At 46.5% G+C, this 25,210-nt stretch overlaps 6 protein-coding genes across 6 annotated transcripts, besides 1 other annotated feature; 3 read left to right on the forward strand and 3 right to left on the reverse strand.

Annotated features, from left to right (window-relative positions):
* Positions 1 to 285: 285 nt before the first annotated feature.
* Positions 286 to 824, forward strand: UA08_02504 (hypothetical protein; the record flags this gene model as incomplete). Its single annotated transcript, XM_020264553.1, has 3 exons — positions 286 to 362; positions 392 to 546; positions 628 to 824. 3 exons carry the CDS (start codon positions 286 to 288, stop codon positions 822 to 824), a joined length of 429 nt encoding a protein of 142 aa, XP_020121986.1.
* A 10,157-nt stretch (positions 825 to 10,981) lies between these two features.
* Positions 10,982 to 14,105, forward strand: UA08_02505 (Plasma membrane ATPase; the record flags this gene model as incomplete). Its single annotated transcript, XM_020264554.1, has 3 exons — positions 10,982 to 11,387; positions 11,475 to 11,672; positions 11,728 to 14,105. 3 exons carry the CDS (start codon positions 10,982 to 10,984, stop codon positions 14,103 to 14,105), a joined length of 2,982 nt encoding a protein of 993 aa, XP_020121989.1.
* A 1,131-nt stretch (positions 14,106 to 15,236) lies between these two features.
* UA08_02506 (hypothetical protein) lies at positions 15,237 to 16,762 on the forward strand (the record flags this gene model as incomplete). The annotated part of the gene is made up of 5 exons (XM_020264555.1): positions 15,237 to 15,384; positions 15,542 to 15,757; positions 15,810 to 16,017; positions 16,072 to 16,482; positions 16,534 to 16,762. The coding sequence occupies 5 exons, from the start codon at positions 15,237 to 15,239 to the stop codon at positions 16,760 to 16,762; spliced, it is 1,212 nt and encodes a 403-aa protein (XP_020121988.1).
* Positions 15,494 to 15,566: a repeat region (Identified by RepeatMasker using a combination of RepBase library and repeat library created with RepeatScout).
* A 156-nt stretch (positions 16,763 to 16,918) lies between the features above and the next one.
* On the reverse strand, positions 16,919 to 19,668 carry UA08_02507 (hypothetical protein; the record flags this gene model as incomplete). Its single annotated transcript, XM_020264556.1, has 5 exons — positions 16,919 to 18,045; positions 18,275 to 18,413; positions 18,480 to 19,260; positions 19,337 to 19,447; positions 19,532 to 19,668. 5 exons carry the CDS (start codon positions 19,666 to 19,668, stop codon positions 16,919 to 16,921), a joined length of 2,295 nt encoding a protein of 764 aa, XP_020121991.1.
* Positions 19,669 to 20,063: 395 nt separating this feature from the next.
* UA08_02508 (Phenylacetate 2-hydroxylase) lies at positions 20,064 to 21,998 on the reverse strand (the record flags this gene model as incomplete). The annotated part of the gene is made up of 5 exons (XM_020264557.1): positions 20,064 to 20,441; positions 20,511 to 20,833; positions 20,904 to 21,537; positions 21,608 to 21,845; positions 21,961 to 21,998. The coding sequence occupies 5 exons, from the start codon at positions 21,996 to 21,998 to the stop codon at positions 20,064 to 20,066; spliced, it is 1,611 nt and encodes a 536-aa protein (XP_020121990.1).
* A 1,399-nt stretch (positions 21,999 to 23,397) lies between these two features.
* UA08_02509 (hypothetical protein) lies at positions 23,398 to 24,961 on the reverse strand (the record flags this gene model as incomplete). Its single annotated transcript, XM_020264558.1, has 5 exons — positions 23,398 to 23,623; positions 23,681 to 24,210; positions 24,276 to 24,326; positions 24,395 to 24,679; positions 24,728 to 24,961. The coding sequence occupies 5 exons, from the start codon at positions 24,959 to 24,961 to the stop codon at positions 23,398 to 23,400; spliced, it is 1,326 nt and encodes a 441-aa protein (XP_020121993.1).
* Between the last annotated feature and the right edge of the window lie 249 nt (positions 24,962 to 25,210).

Raw genomic sequence — 25,210 nt, forward strand, 5'->3', positions numbered from 1 at the left:
CTGAAGGCGCAAGAAAGCGAGGTCAGGTGTTTTAAGGCATCTAATCTCGTAAGGCATCTACCTTCGACTTCTCCCGTCAACCAACCTCTGTTCCCTCTACTCAGCGGTCTCTACTCTCACCTCTACTCTCACCTTTACTCTCGTCTCAACTAACCACATTTTCATTCTGTCCTCGTCTGCATAACTTCCTTCCTACCCAGATAAGCCCTCAAGGGGCTGGAAGGCGGTTTCCTACAACTCAACACGTGAGTCGTGATAGCTACTTCGTCAATGGACCTTGCCAAGATGGGTACTAATATGAACTCTCAACTCTCCTCTCCAGATGGCAGATACAAGGAATCTTTGATCCCGTTGTGCAAGATGTACTAAATCTTATTGCCGCTCAGATTAGGAGGATTAAGGCATCGGGTCTTTCTATTCAGGCTCTTCTGTTAGTCAGAGGCTTTGGAGCAAGCGAGTACCTCTACCGTCGCCTCTGTAAAGCGAACCCACGCCTGCTCATCAACTTCTCAAGTTCCAAGCTTGCTCCGGAGAGATTGACAAATAGTAAGTCTATTTTTGTTTCTTTTGTGCTTGATTATTCCATATATATACAATGTACTAAGAAATAACACCCCATTAAAATAGAGATTGAGAAGCATTGCGAGTTGCAAGTTGATCTCCGCAAGGTGCCAAAAAAGTTATTCGAAAAGCACACCAACAGCGATGGCCAGTCTTACTACAAGATAGTCTACGACATTGCAGTTATCCCCACCTCCGGCTACATGCTTTTCCAGTTGGAGTTCAACGGGGTCTCGTATGGCAGTGCACAGGCAGACTACTGAAGATGGTGAACGATGGCGTGAGATTTTTACTCCTCTATTATGATATCAATGCGGATGGTTATTCTTTTTGATTTATCAAGGGCACAAATTTGGGTTCTCTCGACTTCTGGCTGCATTTGATTGGATCTTTTTGTGTCGGTAGATCTCAAGCTCAAAGGATGTTCTACGACTAAAATCATACTTTGCGCCTTCTTAATGAAGTAGCAGTAACAAGTATCTCGCTGGTCATGTTTTCAGGTGCTGCTTGTAAGCATAAACAGTGAGAATCTCATGCCAGGTACCTCATTTTCTTGATAGGAGTCTCAAGGCTCTTGAAAGTGAAGTGCACTATCTCAGTAGAATGTTTTACCCTACTAGATTGGTCTTTCAGGCCAACGGCAATAATATTTTGAAAATAATGGGGTCAATTATTGTTCTCATAAAGATTTCGCATGATTTCATGTCGCTAGTTAGTTTATACTATGCTGCTTGATTGTAATAAATATAAATACTGCCATACCAACATCAGAGGGCAGTTGATATTTCTCCCAACTGCCCTCTCGGAAGGGTTTGTTCATTGCATCACGGCTTCAACATCTCGTACAGATATAGCACCGAGCCTCGTAGCATAGTCGGATATTAAAGCAATCTCGCGCTATACCAGGTAGATCCGAGTATCTAAAGTTGTCTGTCAATCTTCAATCCATTCTCATCCGCTCGTTGTATTGTTCAGTGAAGTTTCTGTAGAGCTAGCCCAAGGAGTGAATTTATAGTTCGCCCATTCATCATTGATCTGATTACCTAGCCGTACCATTCGATCTCTAGCTTGTGAATAAAGCATGCGACTTATCGAACTGTTTGTCAGTACCATGTAATGCTTCCCAAGACAGCTCGGTTTCACTTCGGCTCAATTCAACATGGTTGATAAATCGGCGGATGTAGCTGAGCTGTCATCATCGATCTTCGACTTAACCTATAGTGAGGCTAATTCTTGTGATAGGGAAAACCCTCTCCCCAGCAGTCTATTGAAAAGATGAATGTCGCGTACTGTAGGAGAGGATGGTTGCATTCCAGTGATCCCGACATGGCTCTCTGGCCATGGTGGCCTGTATCGTGGTGAGATTTTGATAGATGCCTATCCAGAGGCTCAAACGACTACCTAGGACGGATCATATTGGTGGTGACTTGACCGAGAACTATGCCTGCCGTAACACGTTCAAGGTACCTTGTGCGGTGCGCCGCTGGCCTAAGCGAGATATATGAATGTCTAGCGCATCCCATCAGATTTCTTTACACGGCGTGTTCACGGCTAAACAATCAAGGTGTATTGCGGATTGCTGAAGGAGTATCCATATCCACGTTGTTGATTGTTGAATAATACGTGGTTTGAGGTTGAGATTGTAAGATGAGTGCAGGAAGTAAAATCCGCTGTGCGAGAATTCCCGCTACATACATAGCCGGCATTGCCAAACGTCTGTCTGGCCAATAGGAAAGACTTGAATTTACACAGAATTGGAGACAATATCTAGCACCGTCTGCAAATAGGGGGGTTTCTGAAAAAACGACGTTAGAGGGCTGGCTTTTGGAGATTCGGACATTGAGCAAGTGAAGATATAGAGCACTATTCTTCTCTCTCTGGCGTTACCTAAGTATATCAGGCTATCTACATGAAGGCTAAACTAAAGATGAGACCTACGGCATTTAAAGGGGTCCACAAAAGTATGGTCATCTATTGATCTCGCTGCTGAAACCGAGCAACGGAAAGCAGTACGACACCACACGTTCCTGGTGCTTAGGGGTCAAGGATTATGCCATCAACGGGGTCTTGTATGCAGACTACTGAAGATGACCGGAGATGCGTAATATGGCATTTTATAACAAAGCGAAAGTTGAGCGTGATTGGGGATATTCCATTGGGGAGGTTTTGGCGCTCAAGTTTGGCATAATAATATTCAGGACGAACAGAGAAACATATAACAGAGAAAGATACGGACTAGATTGGAAGACTAGGTATCAAAACATTCAGCCAACAGTCTAACAGCGCAACTGTGAGATGTACAGAGACCTCAAGCGAGGAAAGATATTATCAAAGACCCCGACCCCAATGTCTATCAAACCATCAGATTGGCCTCAAACAATCGGCATTCCTTACCTACTCTCTTGACGAATTTACCGACCAAAATCCCGTCTCTCAATACCCAGAGTAGAACATACTCTGAAACCCACGTTCTATACCAAGTCGAGAGATACGTGACCGGGAATCGGCACTGCGCACAAATGAGGCTGATTTAGCATGCCAAATCAGACACCTTTACGAAATTTGAATTAATTAAGTGTGGGCCAGACTGGGTCGGTGTCGTGTGTCCAATCTCCATACTCATAAGCCAACGAACACCAGATTAGCTATTTCCAATTTTTTTTCTTCTTTCAGCCATACATACAAATAGTACGTGGGGGGGGGGGCAAGAGTGCTACCTCGGGCTCGTACTGTTTGGGGGGGGATTTTTTCTCCGCACAACGATACATAACGTACATACGGAGTACTCCGTATGGAGTACTTACTCTGTCTGGTCTTACTACGCTGGACACGGTAAAGCTGTAAACTGACACTAGACTGAGGCATAAAAATCCTTCTTGTAGCAGTCAACGCGGGCCAGCTGGCCCTCCGCATACGATCCGCAACTAAACACGTAGTCACAGCGATATAAGTGCTACACTTATAGATGAGGGATTTTTCGGGGCGTATGTTTAACCAGAATAGCTACGTTTTCTAAGTTACGTAGTACGTGCAGCAGCCGGGCTAAAACGCAAAGAGAGCAAGTCGGCGGAAACGCACAGGAAGAAATCCCAGAGCGCTGCCGACATCCCGCTCGGCCCGATTCCGTTGCGAAGAAAACTTCTCTGGGCTTCTAGACAACGTGATTCGCCAATGTTCTTCCGGTCGTCGATTGCCACCGAGTTACAAGGGTGGGGCGGGGAGCCTTTTGCGTGTGGTTGGCTGGATGCCGGAATAGCCCTTATCTCCGTAGATTAACGCGTACTGTTACTTCTTTCGTGCTCTATGATGGTCGCAGAATTGCTGGGAATCGCTCTGTCTGTTTGCCACGAACGTAAGAAGGAAATATAAAATAAGAATGCAAGGAAGGAAGAAGAACAAACTGTCTAGAGAGAGCCTCGGTTCCTGAATATCGTATGATGATTATATCTACTATTTACTGTACAGCGTAGTGAAAGGGTTCGTTGAGGATAATCCAATGTAGGTATTGGCCGTAGTATAGTTCAATGTTTAATATGATTTCTTGTTTGAAAGTCCTATTCATGTTGCTGGCAAAAGAGGTGGACTAGGGCTTTTTACGCGGTCATCGAAATCCTTGTCTTTCGATCAAATAGGACCATGTCAAGTTTCTAGAATAGCAAAAGCCATTTTAAATATTTATAAGATACATACAACAAGTGATTGCTTTCCCGAAGACGGCGGCGGATGGGAGAGACACCGACCTAAATCCATTTGAAATAAACTTGGGAATTAGAATATACCTAGGTATATATGTGTGTGTGTGATAGTATGGATTTTCAAACGTAAAGGTTGATTTATAAATCGGGTTTGAATAATTCTGTTGGGCAACAGTCCGAATTGTATGGAGTTATGTCAATATATATATATATATATCCATGAGCATACCTACGTAATATCTTCACAGGCCATTCAATTCTGAAACGCGAAAATCGAGACAATCAGAATGAGCTCAATAAGGTCTTCGAATTTCTACATCCATTCTCAAGAATTGGCACATCTAGGTACCTGGCAAATACAGTGGTAAACACCATATTGTGCAGATTAGCCCTAATGCAATGCCCATCGCATGTCAAATAATCAGATCACCGCGGCTTAAAATCTAGATCATCAATTAATGAATACACCTCTATACTGAATTAATTATGCATACAGCCTAACAACTATGATAGGATTGATAGGAACAAACACCGAGGTATCCCAAGAGGCGAATAGCCGAACCATGGTACCAACTTTTCTGGAAGAATTCGACCAAACAATACCAAAAAATCTGGTACTCCAAATCTCCAACACACTGAGAAAAAAAATGGAGAATAATCCACAAATCAAAGTTGAAAGTCATAATACGAATAGAGAGCGGATAAAAAAAAAAACGACTCAGGCAGTGTTGCATTGCATTACACGAACATGCATGCACCTCTAGCAAAAACCGAGAGTAGCGAATCTAGCGACAGAATTGATCTAAATTAAATTGACTGACGTGTTTTGGCGGAAAAACCGCATAGCAGATCTACGACTGGACTTGCAGTATGTGAGGTGGTCATGCGAGCATTTACTCTGGGAAACCACGGTATACACTCTACTCCGTACCGTACATGCGGTAGGAATGGGACAGAACGTGCAACAATCCCAAAATGAGGCAAGCCAGCAAGCAAAGCCATGCATGCAAGAAGAAAGCGGCAGAGGGGAAAAAAAGAAAAAAAAAACGGACATGCCGATCGTTCTTTTCCCAGGTGGGATTTCACACTAGCCCGTTTTCGGTAATGTGTAATTTTCAGTACGAGCGCTAAGCGCGGTATATTTACAATACAGAATTACGAATACTCTGTTGTTTTGATTGTATTTTATATCACTCTGCTGTTTACACGATGGAAGAGAGACCGAAAACCAAGCCCTTGGCTCTGTTATAAAGAATCAAGGAGGTCGCAACCTACGGGGCTGTGTATGACTGTATTCGTGCAACCAAAAATTTAGGCCGAGCATTGTTTGTGTTGCAATGCAGCTTGGCATGCGCCATGATCAGATCAGATCATATCAGATGGATGGATCAGAAGACAGAAAGAAAAAACAAAAAAGAAGACAGGAGGTCAAGATTAACTATATACTACGTAGTCACTACGCTGATAGTTCTATAGCTAGTTATATTATATCACCAATCAGACGCGTCTGTATGCACTGCAAAGCCCTATTTCCATGCCCAGACATTCAACTCTCACATACTCGATGACACAAGCAAAAATTCACCCAGCCAAGAAGAATCAGCCCAATTTGCTGTCCTACTCACTAACAACGCCGGCATGCTTTATTATCTGTACATGTCCCGTGTTGGAATTACCTGTTCTTGGTAGCATATTGATATCAACATAGATTCAAGGTTTATTGATTGAGCCAAGGTCTTGTCATGCCCGGTCTCCCTGCCAAGATGCCCAGACAATAAATATGGTGATCATGAATGGGAATACTGGCTGCACGCCGATTGATTGTCTGCATGGCTGTGCATGCAGACAACCTATTTTGCATCTTTACGATCGAAGCTTCGCAAACATCGGCAGAAACTTAACGTGTTCGGTAGAGAATACGGGGTGGGTGGCTTGTATATATGGAATGGGTTATGGAGTAGCCGGCATTATTTGCTTGGCTGAATGCTATTCTACTGATATTTATTGAACTTTGATGTTCAAGTTGATGTCGATTATGAAGATGAACGTTGTTTGATCAATAATTGCATCAATACATCATCATACACTGTATCATAACTACACATACAGACAGACAGACAGCGGTCAACACACCGTACATGATTGGCCAGAGTTAATGAAATTAGTATGGAGCCTGCAGCCAAGTCCTCTCCGTAATTAGAATTACGCACGGAGGATTAACTTAGCACGTAGCGCATCTGAAACCGTTACTATGGCGACGCCCGAGCTGCCAACCAGGTACATGAATTCCACAATCTGTATACAAAGTGAGTTGCAACTAGCAAAGCTAAACCAATTGATGACGATATATGGAGAGATTACTTGCAGTGTATCCTGGCCATGCAATTGGCCTAGTTGTAGCATTAATTGGCCAGCGTCGTGAGCTATGCACTCTAACTATGGAGGGCTGAGGTATGACGTCAAGGGAGAGCTGCAAGCGTTTCTCTCACGGAGAGGTCAATTGCAAGAGGAGATATTTGTTGTTGATCAATTCGTTTGATGCTATAAATACATATAGAGTTAGCATATGATTACATCCATTGACTGAAAACTATTCGATACTTGTTTGCAATTGAGAGAATAATGAGAGGGAAGGTAAATTACTTAACAGCCTCTTAATCGGCGCGCCTTGATACAGTGTATGTTACCGCAAATACACAATACATGCATACAGACTTGTAAAACTGGTAATTGCCGACGGTATATAACAGCTAATCCCAGCAGGGAAAGTCTACTCATCTCTTAGTTCCTTAGTGGCCGGATATTGGCCATCTCACTTAAGTTGGCAGTGCGAGCCAATCACTGCGCGCCGATTGCCTTCTTACTCCGTATTATTATAGTTGTATGAGCAGAAAATCTCTCATAGAGATTCATTTGGCGCCAACTGCATGTGGTTAGTGAGTTCTGTGCCTATCTAGTATCTAGTCAGTATCGCATGCTCGCCGAACAGATAACGGAGAATTATTTGGTGTTTGTTTGACAGTTTAGCATATTCCTTGAAACGTGACAGCTGCATGAGCTATCCCATGCCATGGCATATCGCTCAACGCGAATTGACTGTAGCTGTCACTGACAGCGACTTCGTCGTCAAGCTCCGCCAGTAACCACAGACAGTGGAGTGGCCCCATACCAAATCGCCTTAGTAAGATGCTAAGTATGACTACTACGTTAGGGAGCGACCTACCTAGTCCTAGCACAGCAAGTGAAGGCCAGCGCTAGTCATGCTATGACGGAGCTACTATATGGATCTAAATTTTATGGCGTTCTGTTCCTGAATATCGATGATCCACTTGGCTGCTTACTAGCTTGGTAGTAGTGGAAGGAATTAATTTTCCCGATTTTGAAGCTTCACTTTTAATATCGTCGTTTTACTTTTCGCTAGTCGGGGATCGCTCTGTGCTTACTTGCTATAAAAAAGGGAGGAGGTAGAAAGTGATTTGTATGTGAGAATTGTTTCATGGGTGCTGTTTCGAGCATGTCCGTGTTCGGTGAGCTTGTCTTCCCGCGATGTTCCGAGGAGCTTTCTATGCCGATTGACTGGTTGAATTTATACAGGGAGTGTAGAACACATCTAGAACGGAATAAGGATATGACGTTGGATAGGTCTGCAAATACCAAGGACTAAGGAGTCGTGCGTATCTAGTACGTTTTGCCAAAGGATGCGCTTATTACGGAGTACTTAGCAGGAGCAACGCGACGTAGATCATCAAGAAAGACGTAAGCTCTCGTATAACGATAACGGTTAACTATACCGGTGTGTCACTGCATCTGTGGCATATGCATTATAGACATAGCCGATGACAGCAATCCTGACGGAGGGTCAAGTCTCAACGATCGTTATGTTACGTATTCATAAGTAAGCTAGATCCACGCACGACGTGTTCATGTCAAACGGGAACTGACGCCATATAACTACGGCTGGCTGTCAGACTACTCATGCCAATCGGAGGACAGATGAAACAGGCATGGCGGTTTACTAATCGTTTTACTCTAGCCTTAGCTTGTTTGATCAGCTTGAACCTAGCCTAAACACGCAGTATGTATTTGTTAGTTAGACTGTCAAGATGACACAGTTAGAAAGTAGAGCGCAAATAAACAGTCTCGTGACTCGTATGTATGGGTTCTGACTTTTCAGTACAGCAGAGCATGGTTTTCTCCTTCTCCGACTCCGTGGCGTATTTAGATCACACACACGATGATCATGCAACGTACCTGTCCAGACACTAGTCCCAACCGGGACAGCTAGCCACAGCGAAGAAGCTTTCCCCAGAATGGGTCGACTTGCACCTGCGAGGTTGCAAGGATTTGTCGTTCTATGCAATGTGCATATTATGCTGACTCGCTCGTACTATATGCATTGTGCACGGCGTGTGATTGGCCAATGGCTGGGCCTGAACGATCATTGGATATGGGGCGCGCCGAGATGGAGCGGCGGGCCAATCATATTAGCCTATTAGTATTAGGGCTCGATCAGTATCAGTATGCTACGGGCCCCGGCCGCCGAAAATCATGCTCACTTTTGAGAAAATGACGATGCTCCTTTTGAATGTGATAGCCTAATTCAAAGAATTTAGAAACAGTAGAATGGAACAGGCGCATGGTCGCAACTAGTTACAACTAGTACCACGAGTCCTTGAGGCCTTGACTGATATGCTGTTAATCAGCACAACCCCCCTCCCCTCTCCAGAGCCAACCTGTTACTCAGCGGGCTTACTCATATTCGTCACTCAATACGAGAGATGCATGCCCTGTAGAGTGCACTGTTCAGGCAACCCGATTAGCAAGCTTGGCAGGCCCCGTCGCTGTTCCTGAGCGTAGATCATGGAGACATGCTGGGGGCTGATTTGGGTGAAGATTACGGAGAAGACATACTTAGATGACTTATACGGAGTACTCCGGGCATATAGAATATATGATGAATTTACGATATGTCCATACCGCGAGACGTAGTAGAGCGAAGTGAAGCCAACAAGTCCTTGCCACGGCGTTGCCTCGTAAAGATGGATTGTAGAAGGTAGTAGTAGCATAGATACAACATACACACATGCATACATACATAACTCCTCCGGCCAGTAACTAACTAGCTATCAACTATAGTAGTATAAATTATGTCAGATACGTATTCTGCACGAGGCGATACTAACTAGGTACCAGGCAAGCCGTCCGAGCCGACCGAACCGCCGGCAGAGCAAGCCGCTCATCAATAGTATCATTTACAAGTATATAGTATATGCCAATGACAGCCTGTACTCGCCCGGTTACTGCGTATGAGATTTTATGTGCGATGTATGAGAGAATTAGATGTATGACTATATGACTTGCCGACAGTCCGTCTTACCCGCCGGGGAGTCTAAATTTTTTTTTTACGGCGCACACAAAACTTAGGAACCAGAAAAGAAAAAACAACAACAATGCATTTGTTAAGGTGAGAAGAAAATCGAAAAATCGCGCATACAAAAATCTGTCCGACCGCCTTAACCCCAAGACGGGAAGCGCCACTAAGCCCGAAGCAGAAGGGAGGCAAAAAGGAGGAAGCCTTAGGTAAGCAGACGCAACGCACGTAATTCGACTCCCCCCCATAAACTATGGGGAAGACTAGAAAAAAGTGAGAGGACAGAGCACAGGCCGAAAAGAGTGCCACGGCCACGACGCTCGATTGTATCTCACTAACTTCTTGAGGGGCCAGTCGGCACGCCTGTCCCGGGATTCATCGACCCTCCACTTTTTTTGCTTCCCTGGACGGAGTACGTGTTAAGATATCGAAATTGGAGAATACAGATTGCTCAGACGCGATAGCAGGCAGTTAGCAAACACGGCACGCAGTGTCTCTCTCTACGGAGCCGTGGTACTCTGTGCTGTAGCCATCCTGCTCGACAGCGCACACCAAATCGACATGACGTAGACGTAGAGTTTTCTCCAGATGCGCTCCATATATCAACCACGATATAACTCCGTACATAATGAACAGTATATATCGCACCCATGGATGTTGTCAGTGGCTGACCCTGGGATTGTCGCGGAAGTACAGGCCTGGTACGGTAGAAAAACACAAATACCGTATTACGCGTGTGGTAATGCTGGAACCGGCACGCTCTGCCGCGAAAACAAACAAGGCTTCCTGAGGCTTCCGTTTGTATAATGTTGCAGGAGAAACGGGGGTGCAGTACCCAATGAGGCATGGTCAAATTACCATCCCGTCATAGCCGAGCTGTATTCGGAAGGCGGCAAAACCGCTAGGGCGCGGGCAGCGCCCGTTATTGGATGCGATAGGTACTAGTGCCAAACACCAGTAATTTACGCTGGTCCCTCGAAAAGGTGGGCGGGTAATCGTCGGGCGGGCGTAAGAAAAAAAGGAAAAAAGAAAAATTTTTACTTACGCCGCTAGGCCGCTTCGGGCCAGGTACCGTACCGTTTTCCTTTACCGGGCGGATCCCTCTCAGAGCTGTGTCTCTCGCTCTTCTTCCGTCCTCGTCGTTTCCCTCGCTCTCACGTCGCGCCGAAGCTTCTAATAAATAAGACGCCCCCGTCCCCTCCCTCGATCCAACTTTTTTCCCTTTCCCTTCTCTTTTCTTTCTTCTTTCTCATAGGAAACTCTCCCAATTCACCATTGTTGCTAGTGTGTCCCTTCGTCCATTTGCTCGGATCTCGTACTGTCGAGGCTGGTGAGCCTAACACCCATAGCAAAAATGGCTGAACGGAGAATCTCCTATGCGGCCGATGTCGAGAACGGCCAAAACACCCTTCCTACTGATATCAACAACGATGCCCAAGCCCTCGATGAATATACCGCCTTGAACCGTTACATCTCCACCGCTCGCGATCTCCGTCGCGCCTCCGTCTCCAGCGCTGCAGGTGGCGATGCCGCCGGAAAGTCCAAGAAGCCCTGGTGGAAGTTCGGTGGTTCCAGCGGTGCTGCTGTCGACGAGCAGTTCGTGGCCCCCGATGATTGGGTTGACACTGATATCCGTGCTGGTTTGAAGAGCACCGACATTGACTCCCGTCGTCGCAAGACTGGCTGGAACGAGCTTGTCACCGAGAAGACAAACCTGTTTGTTCAGTTCATTGGTTACTTCCGTGGTCCAATTCTTTATGGTAAGTTGGGAGACTTGAACTCGCGGGATTTGAAGCTTAATCGCTTAGTAAGGATGAAAGACTAACGTTTGATTTCCTTGCTCATAGTGATGGAATTGGCTGTCTGCTTGGCTGCTGGTCTTCGTGACTGGATCGATCTCGGTGTTATTATTGGTATTCTGATGCTCAACGCTGTTGTTGGTTGGTACCAGGAAAAGCAGGCTGCCGATGTCGTCGCGTCGCTCAAGGGTGACATTGCTATGCGTGCCTGGGTTATTCGTGACGGTTCCGAGCAGGAGATTCTTGGTAAGATTGAATTATACAACCACAAACAACTCTACTAGTACTAACAGTGGTTTAGCTCGTGAGCTCGTTGTCGGTGATATCGTCATTCTTGAGGAAGGTCAGGTCGTCCCTGCCGACGTTCGTCTTATCTGTGACTTCGAGAAGCCTGGTGACTTCGAGAAGTACAAGGAGTACCTCGCTACCATGCACGACGACACTCTTAAGGAGAAGGGTGAGGATGATGACGAGGAGGAGCACCACACTGGTGTCTCTATCGTCGCCGTTGACCAGAGTGCCATCACTGGTGAATCCCTCGCTGTTGACAAGTACATGGGTGACACTTGCTACTACACCACTGGTTGCAAACGTGGCAAGGCCTTCGCTGTTGTTACTGCCACCGCCAAGCACTCTTTCGTCGGTAAGACTGCTTCTTTGGTCCAGGGTGCTCAAGACCAGGGTCACTTCAAGGCTATCATGAACTCCATCGGTACATCTCTTTTGGTCTTGGTCATGTTCTTCATTCTCGCTGCCTGGATTGGCGGTTTCTTCCGTCACTTGCGAATTGCTACCCCTGAGTGGTCTGACAACACTCTCCTCAAGTACACCTTGATCATGTTCATCATTGGTGTCCCTGTCGGTCTTCCTGTCGTCACCACCACCACCCTCGCTGTCGGTGCTGCCTACCTCGCTGAGCAGAAGGCTATCGTCCAGAAGTTGACTGCCATCGAGTCTCTCGCTGGTGTTGACGTTCTCTGCTCTGACAAGACTGGTACATTGACTGCTAACCAGCTCTCCATCCGTGAGCCCTACGTTGCCGAGGGTGTTGACGTTAACTGGCTCTTCGCCGTTGCCGCCATTGCCTCTTCCCACAACGTCAAGAACTTGGACCCCATTGACAAGGTCACCATCCTTACCCTTCGCCGTTACCCCAAGGCTCGTGAGATCCTTGCCCGCAACTGGATTACTGAGAAGTACACTCCTTTCGACCCTGTCTCCAAGCGTATCACCACCATCTGTACCTGCGACGGTGTCCGCTACACTTGTGCCAAGGGTGCCCCCAAGGCTATCCTCAACCTTTCCGAGTGCTCTGAGGAGGAGGCTCGTCTCTACCGTGACAAGGCTGCTGAATTCGCTCGCCGTGGTTTCCGTTCTCTTGGTGTCGCCGTCCAGAAGGAGGGTGAGCCCTGGCAATTGCTCGGCATGTACCCCATGTTCGACCCCCCTCGTGAGGACACTGCCCACACTATCACTGAAGCCCAGAACCTCGGTCTCTCCGTTAAGATGTTGACTGGTGACGCTATCGCTATCGCTAAGGAAACCTGCAAGATGCTTGCTCTTGGTACCAAGGTCTACAACTCTGAACGTCTTATCCACGGTGGTCTTACTGGTTCCCGCCAGCACGATCTTGTTGAGCGTGCCGATGGTTTCGCTGAAGTTTTCCCTGAGCACAAGTACCAGGTCGTCGAGATGTTGCAGCAGCGTGGTCACTTGACTGCCATGACTGGTGACGGTGTCAACGATGCTCCTTCTCTCAAGAAGTCCGACTGCGGTATTGCTGTAGAGGGTGCCACCGAGGCTGCTCAGGCTGCTGCTGATATTGTCTTCCTTGCTCCTGGTCTTTCCACCATCGTCGACTCTATCAAGGTCGCCCGTCAGATCTTCCAACGTATGAAGGCCTACATTCAGTACCGTATCGCCCTTTGTCTGCACTTGGAAATCTACCTTGTTACCACCATGATCATCATCGAGGAGACCATCCCCGCCGATTTGATTGTCTTCATTGCCTTGTTCGCTGATTTGGCCACCATTGCTGTCGCCTACGACAATGCCCACTACGAACAACGTCCCGTCGAATGGCAACTCTCCAAGATCTGGGTCATCTCCGTCATCCTCGGTGCTATCCTCGCTGGTGGTACTTGGATCATGCGTGCCTCTATGTTCTTGAACAACGGCGGTTTCATTGAGAACTTCGGTAACCCTCAGGGTATCATCTTCCTCGAGGTTGCTCTTACCGAGAACTGGTTGATCTTCGTTACCCGTGGTGGCAAGACTCTTCCTTCCTGGCAACTCGTTGGCGCCATCTTCGGTGTCGATGTCCTGGCTACTCTCTTCTGTATCTTCGGTTGGTTGAGCGACGCTTCTCACGACCAAACCCACCCCCACGACCCAGCCACCTTCACCTCCACTGGCCACACTAGTGTCGTCACCGTCGTTGTCATCTGGGCTTACTCCATCGGTGTTACCATCGTCATTGCTACCGTCTATTCTATCCTCACTGACATCCCCTGGTTGGACAACCTCGGTCGTCAGACTCGCTCCAAGGCTGACACCCAGATCGAGAACCTCATTGGTCACCTCTCCAAGTTGGCCGTTGAGCATGAGAAGGACTCCGTCACTGGCGCTTCTCGCTACGTTCTCGGCACACGTGCTCCTGAGGAGGAGGACGATGAGTAAAACCGTTCCTTCTTGCCATACAAAGCTTTGTGGTCTCGCTTTCGTGACTAGCGCATGAGAAAACAGGAAGTTGCAAGTCAACCGACATGGTGGGAAGTCAATATCCATTCACTTCTAATTGACACCTTTTTTTCTTTTCTTCTTTTCTATTTTCTCTTTTAATTTTCTCCCTCCACATCATATGCTGGGACAGTTTTTCTTTTTTTTTCATCTACAAACTAAAACCCAGCCCCAAATCATACCACCATCAATTTCCTTCTACTCCTGTCTCTGGTTATTGCCAGCACTCCGGACTACAAACTTTCACACGCAAAACGAAGAACTGCGCACACACATAGACCCTTCTTTCTTGCTGGAAAGTGTTGTACATCTTTTTTCTTGCCCCCTGCTTTCTCGCCGTTGGGTTTTAATAGAGCTTTTTTTCAAACTTGCTTTGTGTGTTAATTTTTATATGTATGTATGGTTAATACCGGTAAATCCAAGTTTTTATTAAACCTTTTCCCCCATGGGACGTAGGTTAAAAAAGGACCGTACCGAGACTCTGAAGTACCTTGGTCCCATGTCATCTATTTGCCTTTCGGATTTCTATCTGTGGTCATGCGACATAGGGTGGCTCTGCCGGTGTTCGTCGTATGTATATCATAATATGCTTCTACACCATATCATCCGTATCAGAACATCGTACTCGTACCAGAGAGGCTGAATACGAGCTCTGCTCACGTGACGCCAACTCCTGACGCGGCCTCCCTGATTGGGCCAGGAGCCCACTATACCTCGGCGATCCCCCGAGGCAAAGAAAGCTGCAGCCTGCCAAGTCGCCATTTCCAACTTTTCTTTTACCATGGCCTCCTGCAACCTATCTCTCCAAAAACGCCGTGGACGATACCGTCTCTCCCTTTTGAATTGACATCCTTCAACGCCAAAGCCCCGTCACCTAACACTACCCCTACTCTACATGGAGTTGAAACACGCGACTGCGACCTAGACCTCCTGCCTCGTCAGCCTCATGCGTCATCAGGTGTACCCGATTGATATTGGCTGTGCAAAAAGACAACCAAAGACGTTTACGATTGCCTCGCGACACGCTGATTGCCGGATCGGCTCGATTTGTTTGATGCTGCTGCTGCTGCCATGATTCTGAAAGTGCCGCTCAGGCTGGTCAAGAATATAGTCGGCTGCTTCTTTCTTGTGCTGTTGTTGTTTGCTCTGTATATGCGCTATGATTACGATAATTGGTATCGCTCATCGGGGGATAGGGCATTGGCTCGCATGAATTTCTGTGGGTATTCTTTTCTTTTTTTCTTGCTTACTCCTAATCCTTCTGCATTTCCTCTCTAACTGAGTGCGTATTCTTCTAGCAAATGCGCATCTCCCAGCGTCGCCTCTATCGACTATAACTGCAGTAATAACAGCAACAACAACAACAACAACCACAGCAATAGCTACAACAGCGAGAACAGCCCGGAAAGACGCAACCCTTATAATGCTAGCTCGCAATGAGGAGCTGGAAGGTGTGCTGTCTTCGATGAGACAGCTGGAGAGCTCGTGGAATAACAAATACCATTATCCATGGATATTCTTCAACAATGAGCCGTTTACCGACGAGTTTAAGGCGCGCACGCAGGAAGAGACGAATTCCGAGTGTCGTTACGGTATGTTTAACTCAAAAACATGTGAAGGCGGAGTTCCTAAACGTGGTGCTAGAACTAATCCCAAAGGAACATTGGGATGTACCCGAATGGATCGATAGTGAGCTCCTTGAGACATCGATGCGGAGGATGAAAAGTCAAAGGATCAAATACTCGGCTCGGCTGGGCTATCATCAAATGTGCCGATGGAACTCGGGCTTTTTCTACCGACACCCAGCCCTGGAAGATTATAGATATTACTGGCGCGTTGAGCCGAATGTGAAGTAATGAACACATTCCACCATCCACACGAGATACTTGTTCTGACTGATGATAAGATTCTTCTGCAACCTCGACTACGACCCGTTCCAATTCCTTGCCGATAACAACAAAACATACGGTTTCACAATCAACGTATACGACGACCCCCTATCAATCACCACCCTTTGGCCCGAGACAATGACCTTCCTAGACGCTCATCCAAACTACCTCAGCGCTGATAATTCGATGTCATGGCTAACAGACCGCACGCTGCGCCCTGAGCACACCGAAGCCGCCAATGGCTACAGCACGTGCCATTTCTGGAGCAATTTTGAGATTGCAGACATGACATTCTGGCGCAGTCCGCAATACCAGGAGTACTTTGAGCACTTGGATCGTGCGGGTGGGTTCTTCTATGAGCGCTGGGGGGATGCGCCTGTACATAGTGTTGCGTTGGGGTTGTTTGAGGACAACTCTCGGATTCATTGGTACGTTTCTCTTTATACCTTTATATTTGTCTGTCGCTAACGCTTTATTAGGTTTCGAGACATCGGCTACCAACATCCTCCCTTTATAAACTGCCCCGACACCCCGAATTGCAACAGCTGCCAAGCAAATATATTCACGCACAGCTGGAGTGTTATAAATGAAGACTGTCGCGTAAACTGGTTTAAGCAGATGTGCGAGAGTCGTCGGAAACACAGCACTAATAATAACCTAACCTCTGAGGAGGAGGAGATATGTCGTCAGCTATATTCTATTAGCTGACGATATATCAATCTTTTTTTATAAATGTACACAAGTTTGGGTAACTATTTTGAATAATATGTAAAATAAACAAACAAATAAATAAACAATCTTAAATAAATAATTTCTTTCCCTTTCCACAGACATTTGCGAGTCAAAAAAATAAAATCAATAAGGTCAAAAACAACCCCGAAGGACCCCCGCAAGCTCACTTCCATACCCATACATAAAGTCATCCGAAACTGGCCACGGGTCTATTGTCGTTGTTGCCGTGGTCATCATATTCGTATACCCTCCTGCCTGCGCATCAAGTGCTGCGGTGGTGGCATCGCCCATGTTGGTGTTGATTGCCGGATTCGGTGCGCCGATTGCCTCGAACCAATCCATTAGTTCGCGGCTCACTTGCGTTCCGTCCGTGAGGAGAAAGTCGTTTGGGGAGGCGAAGTCTGGTATTGCTGATTCTTCTTGCTTTTTGAGCATGGATGTCTGTTCTGGCTTTGTTTCGGGTTGTGGCTGTGGTTGGGTTGGTATGGCGTTATTCCCTTCTACTCCTATCTTAATGCCAGTTTTGGGCCCTGTGAGCTGAGTACTGATGAGGCTGGGTGAATGACTGTTTTCATCTTTCGCTGGTTGTGTTGCCGGTGAAACATGTTGTTGATACTGCTGCTGCTGCTGATTCTGAGACCAGAGTCCAATCTGAGGCGCCAATCTTCGCAGTCCCTTGATCGATTTCCACAATCTCTGCGAAATATACGAATGGATTGAGAAGTCCTCAACCAGTCCGAGCGCCATATAAAACTCGTCTTTGCACTGGCTTGTAAACTGAGCGGGTGCATGCGCAACGGCGAGGAATAGTACTGCTAGTGCAGAGATTAGGAACCAGTTGAATGCTACCTGCTGTAGTTGGTAGATGTCTGTGGATTGGTTGAGGTGTGTTATGAAGCGTATCATATCCCTGGCGATGTCGACGACCGTCGATGCTTCGACGGGGGATTGTGCGACGAGTGCTGGTGTGTGGAGGATGGGGCGGTAGATGAGGATTTTCATTAGACTTGCACGTAGGTATAGAAGTGCTTTGAGACGCCAGATGCTTCGGATGCTGTCTTGCTGGGGGTGTTGGTCGTGCTGGATTTTGTTGCTGCTGTTGGTACTATTACTGGCTGGTGTGTTGCTGTGTGGTAGTTTGAGGAACTCCGGTATCGAGTTGTACCACTGCGTTACTTGCCAGTCGAGGTATGCCATTTTTTCTTTTCGGGCGTGGTGGTTGCTGTGGCTCGATGAGGTGATGAATCTCCATACCTTTTCTGCGATACGGTTGTAATTTATCATTGTGTTTAAGTAGGGGGTATTGACCTTGATTTGTTAGGATTATACATACCAAGCGCCCCTGAGAGCTGTAAGGAAAGGAAATAAAACTCACCGGCCGCGGTAATGACGGGTCTATGTCATTAGAATCAAGATGATACGGCATTCCCATTCCCATGCTGAACCTCATGTCCAAGGTGTATATAGACCAGAAAAGTTTCAACACACCTTCCTTTCCATATGATATAATAGCATGCTGTGGGTAAGTCTCTGATCGATGCAGACCCAATTCCAAGCACAATCGTTGAGCTATTCCGACAGTTCTCCATGCGATTGACTCTTCATCCGTTTGGAAGTAATATATTGACTAGCACGAAGTTAGTGACGAACAAATATACCGAAAAAGCAAGTAAAATTATAAGTTGAAGCGCACCACAAGAGTGATAATCACCAATCTCTTTATACTGGGACGCTTCCACACCAAATGCGAAGCAACATCCCTGACCCCACGAAAAATGCTCATTGCCAACTCGCTCTTCCCATTCGCTTCAGCAGTCAATGCACATGCAAAAACAAGTTTGAGAATGTTGATATCTTCGTCTGAAAGTGGTTGTTGTTGCTGTTCTTGTTTGCTTGTTTGAGCAGCAGCAGCCTCGGAAAACGGCCTGAGGTGGGTATAAAGCGTATTGATCTGATTTATGATCGTTTCCGGATCCAGTATCGGATACATAATACCCATTTCTTCATCGTAAATACGAAATAACCTTATAGCTTCGTCCCTATTGATGCCCCATAATGGGTCGATAGAAGACCTTCGATGATGATGCCGGTCTCGACGCGGCGACAGCGATGGGGCGGGCATTGGCGATGGACCATTATCCTCCTCCTCCTCATCATCACTGTCACTGGCTGATTTTCCTGCTTCGGTAATTCCTCTACTCCGCAGGGTCTGCTGCGCAATGTCAAAGTTGAATGAAGACGTAGTCAGTCCATGGTAAGAAATGTTTTCGCCGGTTGTTGTCGTTGTTGTCGATGATGACGACAGATTTTTGCTTTGAAGCGAAGATATCGTGCCTTGCAAGGTCTGCTTCTGCGCTGAGGATAAAGGTGGTGATGATGCTGGATTTGTTGAATTGAATGATTCTACTGTGCCGGTTAAGGTGTCGATTTGGGTTTGCATTTTTTGGATTTGATCCAGTAGTTTTTCGATTTGTCTAGTAGAAGTGAAAATAAGCAAATATATATCAAGCGCAAACCGATGACGATAATATAGTTTAGAAACGAACTTACCGACTATCCGTCGCGTCATCCGGCGCAAACACGCAATCCATCATTCGCCGCCGACAGCGCTGACATGGCTGTTCGCCGCAGCATTTGACCTTTCGCCGTTTGCATTCGATGCTATGCCGAGTACACTTTTAGTAGTGGCTCATCTCCTCTCCCAACCGGGGTCATAGTTTGGATGCGAATTGTAGAGAAACCCACCAAGCTTTTGCCGCGTATTTAGTACGTTTCCGCTTCTCGGGCACGGCGCTGGCACTGGCGCTGGCAGTAGCATCAGCGTAAGTGCTTGTATTGGCGCCCTTCAATTGAGCTATATAATTCTCTGGTGGAGAAGGCATGAGTGAAGAGCTAGATATATCGATGTTCTTTGTGTCGTCGTCATCGCCTTTGTTGGAGGAGGTCAATTTATGATCGTCCCGGCCCGGCAATCCGGGGTAAGGGGGGCCCGAGCACGGGAGCTAACCAATCTTAGTATGGCGGGATACCGCCACTCCTGCGCATTATTTGTATGTATGTGTATCATTTTACTTAAGATGAGACTTATATTCTATATCTCTATCAACTATTAAATGCCATAGCACGAATTCGTTGCTTGAATCACTCTACATACTGTTATATTGGCTAGATATCAATTTATCTACGTACATAGCACTTATAGTATGCCAAAATTTGCCTCTGAGAGGGACACGATAAATCACACATGGACTTTTAGTACCTAGACAATAATCAGAAGTTAAAGATCATTGGTTCGTTCCTGGCTAGCCGCAATCCATTGCTCAAGTAGCTTTGGGTCTCTCGCCTTGAATCCAATCTTGAACGGCTTGGGCTCCGTAGTGAGCGCTGTAGGGATGGCATTGCATTCGAGGGCGTTAAGAATCGGAAAATCAGACGGATTGGAAGGTGGATGGATAGTGAAGGCGGCTATAAGGCGGATAAAAGCTGTGTATAGTTCTCTGTTGCCCAAATGTGATCCTGCGCACATGCGGGATCCAGCGCCGTATCCATAGTGTGGCGTGCCCTGGTTGGCTTCTGGGGTGTCGAGGTAGCGCTCTGGAATAAATCTTTCAGGCTCTTTGAAGTAGGATGAGTCGTAGTCAGCGGCCCAGGCGTTCTATCATGTTTGTCAGCGCTATTGGTGAATATAACAGGGGAGGAGATAGACGAGGGAACCGGCACTCACCATGAAGAAAGTTGTATTGGCGGGGATAACGATATTGTTCCATGTAACTTCTTTGACACTTTTACGTGGCAGACAGATCGGAATTACCGTCCAAAATCGAAGGATCTCTTTGACCAATGCCGTGACATAGGGTACTTTCTCTTCCACTAGACATTTGTCCCAGGCATCGTTATCCGGGTACACTTTCAGAATTTCTTCATAAGCCTTCTTCTGGATGCGTTGGCCGTCCTCAGAGGCTAGATAGGCCAGGCCCATGACCAAATTGCCCGGCACAGTGTCAATGCCCGCAGAGACCATGGTCAGGCAAAGGGATTTAATCTCCGCTGTGATGAACATAGTTAGGACGTGGACACGCACACACAATAAAAGAAGAAAAGAAATTAGACAACTTACCTTCGTTAAGATTAACTTCTGGGTCTTTGAGGATATTTCCTGTGATACAGGGCTTATCCGTGCCATTTGCAATTTTCTCCTTTAAAAGATCTAGGAAATGGGTCAAGTACTTATCGCGACGAACTCGAAACTCTTCAGCCTCATGGTTCACCTTGGGAAATAGACGCAGCAACGGAACATAGTCCTGCCAGTTATTACTGGTGCTTCGGAAGTTAGAAACGCCTCGCTCAACAGCAACAACCTCCTTTAGTAGACTGTCTTGGATATTGCCATCAATGCGTATGCCATAGTTCAAAGTGAGACTAGTATTAAGCGCGAAGCGTTGGAAATAGGGAATTGGGTTAATATCTGTTCGGCCTTTGCGACTGTCATTGTAGATGCCTTGGATACTCGTGGTTGCTTCTAGGTCGATGATGGGCATGTAACTCTGCACAGCCGGTTTGTTGAGTGCTGTAGCCGCGGCTTTGCGACGGCGCTTGCACGACTCATCCCAGGGAGAAGTTCCGATGGTGAATCCCTGAGAGCTCGACACTACGCTGTGGAAGGTGTGGAAGGTTGGTCGGGAGATGAGGGCGGATTGCTCTTTCAGCCACAGTTGCTTTACGGATTCAAAACTGTTTGCAAATACAATTCTCTGTGTCATCGATGTTCTGTCAGTATAATTAATTACTTTACAAGCCAAAAAAAATAAATAAAAAGCCCACCTTATTGCCCATCCGCACCTGAAACACAGGCCCGTATTTCTTCGCCCACTCGGCGGCTACTTTTGCATGATTATTGCCGAGCTGGATTAAATTGCCAAAGATCGGCACGCCGGGGACCTCTGGCAGGCCCTTGATCTTGGGGACATCGGTCTGGTTGAGGTAGCGGTAAAGGAGCACTAGGAGGGAGATGACAGCGATAGTGATGGTTTCGTGTGCCATGCTGTAGGGCGTATATGCGCTAATCAATCAATATACATTGGACTTGGATCTGGAAAAATTAATACACAGACAGAGAGGTTTCTGGCGAGAGATAAATACCTAGGTTAATGCACTAATGCAAGTATGCGACGTACCAACGTGATAGCTGTGCAGCACGGAACGGGTCCCGCATGTTGTAGCCATACTTCAGCAATAGAATGCAACTACTACGTTATTTACTGACAGTATAACTAGTCATGGTAGCCAGTTACCTAAGTATGATATAGGTAACAGATCTGTGTCGCAATGAGCGTTTGGTGGCGCTGCTTGAATGGCCCAGCACGTGACCACTCACTCTGGGATCCCAGAGCGCTTACAGCACGCCCTGAACCATCCAACACACTCTATGAGCTGGATATTGTATGACGCGATTTAATAGAGAATGGGATGATTGGCCTCAGGCATCAGATTTTTATAGTAGAGGGCGAGTTAATAAAGGGGGCTTCTATGACGGTGATGCGATTTAGAAAATTTGGAGGGGCTAGAAAAAAGGAGAGAATAGTATAATGTAAAACAACCACGTTGAGATTGATCATTGTAAGAGAGAAGGTAAAAATGAACACCATGATAAACACAGAGAAATCAAGGCTAGCATTTAAGCAGCAATAGATCTCTGAAGGATAGAAACAGCCGCCTCTTTTAGTACTGCTATAACCACCAGTCTAGTTAATGGCGCTGAAAACATGAATTACTCCTTTCTACAAGCCAATTTTTCTCCTCTAATCTGATTATATCACATTATACAGTCAACATCGTGTTGCTTTACATTGTTGGGATCATCATGATTACAGTTGAAATTATGAGGCAGCAAAATGTTTTCATCGGATGCGTGAGAGTACGAATATAGCAAGTCTCAACTCGGAAGAGTATTTTCCTGAAGGTCTTAAATCTTCTTATCAAGCTGACGCCGTTTGCGCTTTAGTGCCTCTTTATCACCAGCAATACTCTCAAGCTGTTCTCTAAAACGACTTCCCGCAAATGAAGGAGACAACAGTCCCATTGGAGTTTCTGCACCTGTCACGAGATGCTAGTGTACAGCTTGGATACGAATATAGTCACACCACTTTTGGGCTACTTCGTAGTAGGACTTTATTATGCCATGTATCCTGCACGGTATGCCTTCCATTGCTCATTTGGTGCTGCTGGGTTATGCCTTGCAATCGAACCACCTTGCCTTGTGAACAATCATCAAATGCTTTCCTCGCTCCAGCGGACGAGAGCCGTTTTTGTCATCTATTTCCGGGGTCAGTAGTATTTCGAATGAGCGGTCGTCTAGGTAAATTTAGATTTCTCAAGATTATAGTTGAGGTAGTTGTTGAGAGACCTGGGTGTGCTTGACCTTTCAACATTGAGAAGAAAATCCACTTCTTCAATAGCATCCTGTATCGATCCAAAAGCCTGTCTATCAAAACGACATAAAGTTGCGCCGTACTCGATTATGTGGACAAGCTATATCTAAAGCTTTCAATATGAATTTGTGTGTCATGGTAACCATGTCGCTGATATAGCCATGTGCAATTGATATGCAATGGTTAAATTGCTATTTCATGGTCATGGAAAGCAGGTAAAGCAGAATGTGCCAATTTCAAAGCCTCACAAGTGTCCCACGTAGCTTCAATGATGCCTAGTTTCGAGCCCCGTGGCTGAATGACTTTTGTAAGTCGGAGACGATAATCAACGGCCTGGAATAAGGATTCCCAGTCGGAGCTGTCGCGCTCTTTGCCATTTTGGATTTCCCACATGGCGATATCGAAGGATCTAGGACCTCATTAGTATCTATTGAGGAGGAGTTAGTTTCTAGATAGAATCACTCACCGAAGTGTTGCCTCCTGATTTAGTGGAACAGTTTCAGGCTCAGGAAGTATAAGCTCGTTGACAACGACGCGAGCGCCCTGTTTCAGAGCTGGAATTAAAGACCTCAAGATCTTGATACAATATTTGTCGGACCAGTCATGGAGAATCCACTTGAATAAATAGACATCGGCATTTTTTACTGGCTGCTCCGTGAAGAAATCATATTCCATAAACCTCAACCGCTTCTCAAGGCCCTCTGGAATCTTTGCAGACGCGATAACTTCAGGAAGATCTTGGACAATGCACGTCACATTCTGGTACTTGCAAGCTAGAGAAATTGCAACATCACCATGGGAGCCACCGACGTCGACGACAGTGACAGGATCGTTTACCGAAGAAGTCCAGTTGTAGTGCTCAACGATGTATTTTGTCTCCATGCCTGGGCTGGTGTTGAAAAGCGACATGGCCTCCGCAAAACGTTTTGCGCGCTCTGGCTCCTTGCCTAGGAACTCGAGCATGGGTTGATCGACGTTGTGGGCAAGATTGAAGCCCTTGTATATGTAATGATTAGCATGTCATGTTTGGATTAAATTCAGTTGTACACGTCTGCTCTTACGCTTTGATTGGGTTCCTCTGAGTTGGGCCATTTCTGGAGTGCGTCGACTACCTACGCACCAACAAGTTAGCGCCTGGTTGTTCTTCTGTCATTTTCTCTCTCGAATATTTGTGTGTTACCTTCGTAGCAGCAGGCCACATCTCCTCCAACACCATGCCAACCCATTGGCGAATTGCATGGTTATTAGCAAACAGCTTCGAAGCAGAGGTATGTGCAATTTTGCCATCAGGGGTCTGACGAAAGATACGATGCGCCATGAGATCGCGCACAATACGAAGTAGTGTAGGCCCAGTCAGTCCGCAAGCAGTTGCTAGTTCGGTGTATGTCACTTCCTCTTTACCCTCTGGGAAGGAATTTGCGATTTTAAATCGATACATTGCGTGTATGCTCGTCTGGACGTTGTGCTTATGATCAGTCAGTACAGTTGCTTCCCTCAGTTATTAGAAACATACGGATGGCGCCATCAGTGCGTTTGCTGGCCCCGCCATCAGGGCGTGCAACTCATCCGTCGCAAGAAGAACGGCTTGACGAGCTTCTTCAATGTCAGGTGGGTAATCGTAGGTTGTCGGCGCGTTAGGTTCGAAGGATTGTGTAGGTAGGTCGTTTTCTTCGTTGAAACGGTTGATTTTGGCAACGTTTCTAGAGATGGACGTCGATAGTTCTGTGATTTTTGTCGTGCAAGTCATGATGACTGCTGATATCTAATATCAACCCTTTTCGTCGATAGTGCTTTGTCAGAATCGAGTAGGTTATAGTAGGATTCAATAGCTGGCGCGATGAGAATCAAAGGGTACAGGGCTTCACCCTGTCGCTTCAAGAAGCGAATCGTGTCAGTGAAGAGGATGAAGCGAGCAAGGAAGGCGGCGGTGGTCGAAGTCATATTCGACACCTCAATTTACAGGTTGACAGAACAATACCACGGTAAATACCACGGT

This window comes from Talaromyces atroroseus, assembly GCF_001907595.1.
Source record: "Talaromyces atroroseus strain IBT 11181 chromosome Unknown scaffold_2, whole genome shotgun sequence".
In the NCBI taxonomy this organism is placed as follows: domain Eukaryota; kingdom Fungi; phylum Ascomycota; class Eurotiomycetes; order Eurotiales; family Trichocomaceae; genus Talaromyces; species Talaromyces atroroseus.